Source organism: Trypanosoma cruzi, genomic scaffold (assembly GCF_000209065.1).
Source record: "Trypanosoma cruzi strain CL Brener 1047053517069 genomic scaffold, whole genome shotgun sequence".
In the NCBI taxonomy this organism is placed as follows: Eukaryota; Euglenozoa; class Kinetoplastea; order Trypanosomatida; family Trypanosomatidae; genus Trypanosoma; species Trypanosoma cruzi.
The window spans coordinates 81886-88297 of record NW_001849534.1 but is presented as its reverse complement, the minus strand read 5'-3'; the positions used below and the strand labels follow the sequence as shown (position 1 = coordinate 88297).

The 6412-nt window shown below is 44.0% G+C and overlaps 3 protein-coding genes across 3 annotated transcripts, besides 19 other annotated features; all 3 read left to right on the top strand.

The window, feature by feature from the left end:
• Positions 1-713, top strand: Tc00.1047053504073.30 (ribonucleoside-diphosphate reductase large chain, putative; the record flags this gene model as incomplete). The annotated part of the gene is made up of 1 exon (XM_799558.1): positions 1-713. A coding segment is annotated over one exon (713 nt), but the record flags the coding sequence as incomplete, so codon positions are not given.
• Positions 1-2451: a sequence feature (heterozygous, Esmeraldo-like haplotype).
• Positions 855-889: a sequence feature (GA-rich).
• Positions 909-937: a microsatellite.
• Positions 1159-1195: a sequence feature (AT_rich).
• Positions 1336-1368: a microsatellite.
• Positions 1487-1511: a microsatellite.
• Positions 1561-1584: a sequence feature (AT_rich).
• Positions 1773-1827: a microsatellite.
• On the top strand, positions 1999-2778 carry Tc00.1047053504073.20 (hypothetical protein, conserved; the record flags this gene model as incomplete). The annotated part of the gene is made up of 1 exon (XM_799557.1): positions 1999-2778. The coding sequence occupies one exon, from the start codon at positions 1999-2001 to the stop codon at positions 2776-2778; it is 780 nt and encodes a 259-aa protein (XP_804650.1).
• Positions 2452-5200: a sequence feature (haploid, Esmeraldo-like haplotype).
• Positions 2839-2871: a microsatellite.
• Positions 3348-3371: a microsatellite.
• Positions 3421-5055, top strand: Tc00.1047053504073.10 (endonuclease/exonuclease/phosphatase, putative; the record flags this gene model as incomplete). Its single annotated transcript, XM_799556.1, has 1 exon — positions 3421-5055. The coding sequence occupies one exon, from the start codon at positions 3421-3423 to the stop codon at positions 5053-5055; it is 1635 nt and encodes a 544-aa protein (XP_804649.1).
• Positions 5065-5093: a microsatellite.
• Positions 5119-5205: a sequence feature (A-rich).
• Positions 5201-6412: a sequence feature (areas merged during assembly that could not be assigned to a particular haplotype. This can correspond to areas where the two haplotypes were merged or to regions with more than two copies in the genome that were merged during assembly.).
• Positions 5459-5520: a microsatellite.
• Positions 5738-5767: a microsatellite.
• Positions 5774-5838: a microsatellite.
• Positions 6130-6161: a sequence feature (A-rich).
• Positions 6168-6236: a microsatellite.

Here is a 6412-nt window from a genome sequence, read left to right as displayed (position 1 = left end):
TGGAGGGGCCCTATGCGCGGTTTGCAGGCAGTCCCGCGTCGCAAGGCCTGCTACATTTTGATCTGTGGGAGCAGAAACCGCGAAGTGGCCGTTGGTATTGGGATGCATTGAAGAAGCGTATGATGAAAAGTGGCATGCGGAATTCGTTACTGTTGGCTCCAATGCCCACTGCATCCACTTCGCAGATACTTGGGAACAATGAGTGCTTTGAGCCATTTACCTCAAATATCTACGTGCGCCGAGTGCTGAGTGGTGAGTTTCCTGTGGTTAACAAGTACCTTGTGATGGATCTCATTAAGCGGGGTCTGTGGAACGAAGAGATGCGCAATCAGATCATTGCCTACAATGGCTCGGTGCAAAACATTAGGGGCATTCCAAATGACCTCAAGGAGCTGTATCGTGTTGTGTGGGAGATTCGGCAGAAGGATCTCATCGAGATGGCTGTGGACCGTGGCAAGTTCATTGACCAGAGTCAAAGCTTGAATCTATTTTTGGAAAATCCAACTTCCAGCCAACTGACATCCATGCACTTTTTTGCCTGGGAACGTGGCCTAAAGACGGGTATGTATTACCTACGGAGCAAACCGGCTGCGGATGCAATCAAATTTACCGTTGATCCAAATACCTTAAAGGGACTTGTGAAGGAAGATGATCGAAAACAAGTATCCTCCGCGACACCGAGTAATGAGGATTGCTTGAACTGTGGCTCGTGAGTAAAGCCTGCCGGCTGTGGCTCATGCCTTTTCTCTGCACACCTGATAGAGCTCAAAGGAATTATGACTTGAAAAGATGTGGTTTTATTCGCACTGCTTCTTGAGAACCCCCATCAGGGGGCTAAAATAAAGAAGCTTTTGTCTCCCTTTCCGTTTCTCTATCTCTCTCTCTCTCTGTGTGTGTGTGCTTTTGTGTTTTTTATTTTTTTTTTTTTTTTTTTTTTCTCATAGAACCTTCTTTTGGATCCTTTTATCGCTTGTGTGTAGGCGTTGGGCGTGTGAAATTTCGGACCCACCCTGTGACGGCGCATGTCCCCCCTTTTGGAAGTCAACGCCGCACCCGAAGCGTGACACGAGCGAGTGGCGTAAAAACGAACGCTGTTGTGTTCTCTCCTTCCCAAGGGGGGGGGTGAAGCCGAGAGTTGGGGAGAGGAATGAAGAAAAGAAATAAAATATATTTATATTTATATTTATATAAAAAACTAAACGTGAGACGTGGCAATACCGATATGATTGCCGGTTATCCATAGACGTATATAAATTCGGTTACAATGAGCCGCTCCTCAACGTGGCACTGTGACTGCAGCCATTAAGCGATAAAATACATACATATTTGGGTATCTTTTTTTTTTTTTCTTTTTTTTTTTTTCTTTTTCACAAATGCTGTAAAGAGACACACACGCAAAAAAAAAAAAAAAAGAAAGTTTTCGCAGCATCGAAAAGGGAGCATTTATAATTTTTTTCCTTTTTTTTCTTTTTTGGTATTTTTTAAATTGTTTTTTTGTTTGTTTGTTTGTTGAATGGAGAGTTGGGCGGATACAAATTTTGAGAAGTGAACAGACGGCGCATTTTATTAATTATTATTATTATAGAAACGCTTCATTGCCAGTTGATCTTTTTATTTTTTTGATTTGGATGGTTTTTGTGTTTATACACATACATACATATATACGTATTTATGTATGTGTATTCCTTTGCAGGAAATTGGGGATTCTCTGTTGCCGTGCTGTGATCTTTCTCTCTCTTTCTTCAGATTGTAATGTGTGTACGTGTTGCGTATTTCTTTTATTTTTCTACTTGGTTTCTTTTTTTTTTTTTTTTTTTTTTTTTTTTTCCGAAACTTCTGCCTGCACTTTGATGTGTGTGTCTTTGTCTGTCGCATGGCGTCATGGGCTGCCACAATGAAGATTTGTACGGTGGGGCTGGAGGAGGCGCGGCGAATATTAAAGGGGGAAGGGGGAAAAGGGGGGACGGACGGAGGTAGCGGAGTGGTGAGGTATGCTGGATGGCGGATAGTATCAAGGCACTTGAGGATGAGCTGAATCGCCAGCTGGAGGTCCTGGCGGAGGAGCGCAAGGGTCTGAGTGCGCTTCAACGAAAGATGAACCGCGCCGCGGGTGGGCCCAATGAGGGCGATGAGGACAGTAGAAGACGGCAACTCCTGACGGCCAACAAGAAACTCCGTCAGGACCTCGAGAGGTTGAAACGCGAGGGTGCCGTGCCCGGAAGCAGCCCGCAGTTGATTGGCGTACGAAACAAGATTGCCGCTGCCTGGAAGGAGGTGGACGAGGTGGAGCAGGAGGTGGACACACTGCTGTTGCTGCTGCGTGATAGAAAAAAGGTACTGGAAAGAGAACGCAAATGCAATCGCTCCGTCGACGTCCTTCGGGGGAGGCAGCGGGAGGAGCAACAAAGTCTTCGCGCGAAGTTGAAGGAACTTGAGGGTAAGCTCAAAAGATCAGAGAAGAGAGATGTCATGCTACGCAATCGCTTTACGCAACTGCAAAACCAGGTCTTGTTGAATGTAACCGAAAAGGACGCCACCGCATTGAGGAAAAAGCACAAGCAGCAGATGAGAACAATCGGCAAGCTTCAGAAACGGCGAGAGGAGCAGGCATCTTCTTGGATCAAAGTGGTGGAAAATGACGGTCAACGCCTTACCATTAGGGAGAAAATGGCAAAGTCCCAAATGGAGAAGGAAATTGCGGAGCTGCAGGCACTCGTGTTAGAACGCAACGAGGAGATTGCCCAGCTAAAGCACCGCCTGGCCAAAAGTTTTTTTTAACACGTTTGATATGTTTTTTTTTTCTTCTTTTTCTTCTGCCACTGCTTCCGATTGGGCCTTTTATTATTATTATTATTATCATTATCATTATTAAGTGTTACGTGTGCCTGTTTGTGTGTATATATGAGCGAGGTCTTTTTATCCCTACGTTGTGATGGCAGTGTGGTGCTGCAGAGGTGGATCGTTCCCATATGTATTTTTTTTTTCCTTTGTTTTTTGTGTGTGTGCGAACCTTTCTTTTATAGAAGAATGTGGTTATGCTTCGAGTCCCACAGTGTTGTCGCTATACGTGTGCTATTCCTTTCTTTTTCTTTTCCCATGTATATACATATTGTGTATGTTTCTTTTTTTCTCCCTGTTTTTTGGCCTGCACTACACATACGTGTATATATGCTCTTTGGGGTACGAAAGTGAAATAAAGAGGGAGGGGGCATTGTACGGGGAGTCTTGTTTGTATACCTGAGGTATCTGCGGGTCTATCTTTCTTCACGTGGATAGAGAGGTAGAGAGACCTTCTGGAGGAAGGAGGCGGAGGAAGAGAACCTGTCGAACAAGGAAGCCAAAAGAGGCAAACATACAAACAAACAAACAAAGACAAAAGAAAAAGAAGAAGAAGAGACGCATCATTTTAGTGTGTCTTGGATGTATTATAGAGAAATGGCTAAGTCTTCACCCACGTCGGTTTGTCACATTTCACTAACGAATGGTGAGGATATAACGGAGGCCTCTCGTCACTGCATAACAAAGCCATCGGGGCTTTCATTATTTCATCACAGGGACGAGTCAACGACTTGCGCCTCTCCACGAGCTGAAAATGGCTGCAAAATTGCAACAACTCGGCAATTGACCTTGATAGAACGCCGTGAAAAGAAACATTACAGCACTAGTTTTCCAAGCCTGAGTGCAGAAACGTTACTGGATGAATCCCGTGACGCCGTTGCAGGGGATGCTGCCATTGTAAGTTCTACACTTCGTGGTTGGTCCGTAAGACATGTGGGGAAGAACATGAGTTCTTCAGTGTTAGATGGAAAGGTAAAAATAGTGAGCTACAACATTTTGGCCCAGCGTTTAGTTTCTACAGAACTTTACCCGCATTGTCCCATGTTTGCTCTTGCCGAAGATTACCGATGTTCCCTCCTGAAACGGGAACTGGCAGATGCCGCTCCTGACATCATAGCGCTTCAGGAAATCAGTGTTGATGTGTTTGAAAAACCGGGTTTGCTGGGAGACTGGCTGAGCTCCAACTACTGCTTTGCTGGCGACCACGTTGTGGTTACCGACGTGAAGGGGCGCCCAAGGTACGAGAGGGATGAACCCCCTAAGAAAAAGTGTGATGTTCATGTTTTCAAAGAAACAGATGTATCTTCTCAGCGAAGGGGGGGCGAGCATGCGTCTTGGGTGACGTCACCCCCTCCTGAAACTGATGGTCCACTCCAAAAACGCTCAGAGATGGAAGGTGTGTGCGTGTTGTACTTGAAAGATCGTTTTGACTCCTGTGAGGTTGTCCCTATCCGATTCAATGAGATTGCTGCTGCCGACAAGCATCTCACACAACGTGAGCGTCGATCACTTCAGGTTGGATCACATAATGTGGCACTTATTTCTGTTTTACGCGACCGTGTGATGCCGAATATGATTTACGTAATTGGCACTGTGCACCTTATTTGGCAGCGCACAGAATGTCAGCTATGGCAGATGCACCACGTGTTGCGTGAGATGGAGCAGCTGAAACAAAAGTATGAGAAAATTTCCACTGGTGGCAAAGATGAACCCGCGCTTGTTTCATTAGTGCTTGCTGGCGATTTCAATTCAGATGCAGGATCTCCGCCCATTCGCTATGCCTTGTCCGGTACACCGCCCCCAGGCAGCGATGTGATGAATTATTGGAAACTGCCAGAGGAGGAGAATAGTTCGGGATGCGAAGAGGCAGGTAGCCCGCCACTCTCACCGAGCGATACCACAAGTGAGGCGGCCGGGGTGCGGCATATTGGCAGCAAACGGAGAAGGTACCGCATTACGGATACTGTTGGGCACTCGATTTCATTTACGGATAGTTACGCCACGTACCGCGAGCAACATCCATGGCATGTGTCCACGGTGAATCCATCCTCAAACGGGGAGGGGGGAGTTTTGGACCACATCCTTGTTGAAGAAAAGCATGTTGTTTGCACGTCTGTCATGAGACTCTCTGGCCGCACAGAACTACCAACAAAAGATTACCCCAGTGATCACTACCCCGTGGGGGTTATCATTCTCCCACGCAGCTCACTGAAATGATGGGGAAAAATATATATATATATATATATATATGTATAAAAACAGCATTCAGCCACCGTTTCTTTTTTGTTGTTGTTTTGTTTTGTTTTTCTGCTTATGTTTTTGTTTTTTGTTTGTTTTTTTTTTGTTTTGTTTTGTTGTTGTTTTTGTGCGTGTGTGCTTCATTTTCTCCTCACCTTTTTTTTTTTTTTTTGTCATCGCTTCATATGATGTAGGCACACATCACAGTAGACTCTGTTTTTTTCTCTCTCTGTGTGTTTGTGCCTGTGCCTGTGCATTACACGTCTCTAACTGGGATGTGTGGGATGTGGTTGCGGAGGGGCACTTTATCGCTTTTGACCCACAGTTATTCTACCACTCCTTTGATACACTCTTCCTGAAGTTTTTGAGCTTTTTTCACTTCATATTTATATTTATATTTATTTATATTTATATTTATATGTAATATATAATATATGTGTGTGTGCGCTTTAGCCCTTATGCTCCCTCTTATTTGCACTTCCGTCATCTTGCGGCCGAAAACGAGAAGGAAAAAAATAAAAAAATAAAAGAAAAAACAGTAGACGTGTATTGCTTGGTCCATGGCGAGGCGAATAAGCTCTTTTCCCATCCACCACCACCAAAGTGGGGTATAACGGTATTGATGTATGTGAACATTTTTTCTTTTGTTCTTGCTGATTACTGTTTTTTTTTTGTTTTTGTTTTTGTTTTTCCTTTATGTGTGTATATATATATATACATGTATGTATGTGTGTGTGTGTTTGTCTGTGTGTGTGTCTGTGTTTTTTTGTTTGCTCCTTTTATATTTTTGTTGCATTCCCATCCAAATAATTTGGGAGGGGGGGAGGGAGGTGTGTGCTTTAGCCCTTATGCTCCCTCTTATTTGCTCTTCCGTCATCTTGCGGCCGAACACGAGAAGGAAAAGAAAAAGAAAAAAAAACAAAAAACAGTAGACGTGTATTGCTTGGTCCATGGCGAGGCGAATAAGCTCTTCTCCCATCCACCACCACCAAAGTGGGGTATAACGGTCTTGATGTATGTGAACATTTTTTCTTTTGTTCTTGCTGATTACTGTTTTGTTTTTTGTTGTTTTTGTTTTTGTTTTTTTCCTTTGTATATATATATATATGTGTATGTGTATGTGTATGTGTATGTGTATGTGTATGTGTATGTGTATATGTGTTTTTTTTTTTGTTGTTGTTGTTGGCTCCTTTTATATTTTTTGTTGCATTCCCAACCAAATAATTTGGGACGGGGGAAAAAAAAAGGTGCACATTTGTTACTCTGGACCAATAGACGCGGGGAGGGGGGTTTTACAGCAACACACATGTAGTCAAGGAGTGGAGACGACGAGGCG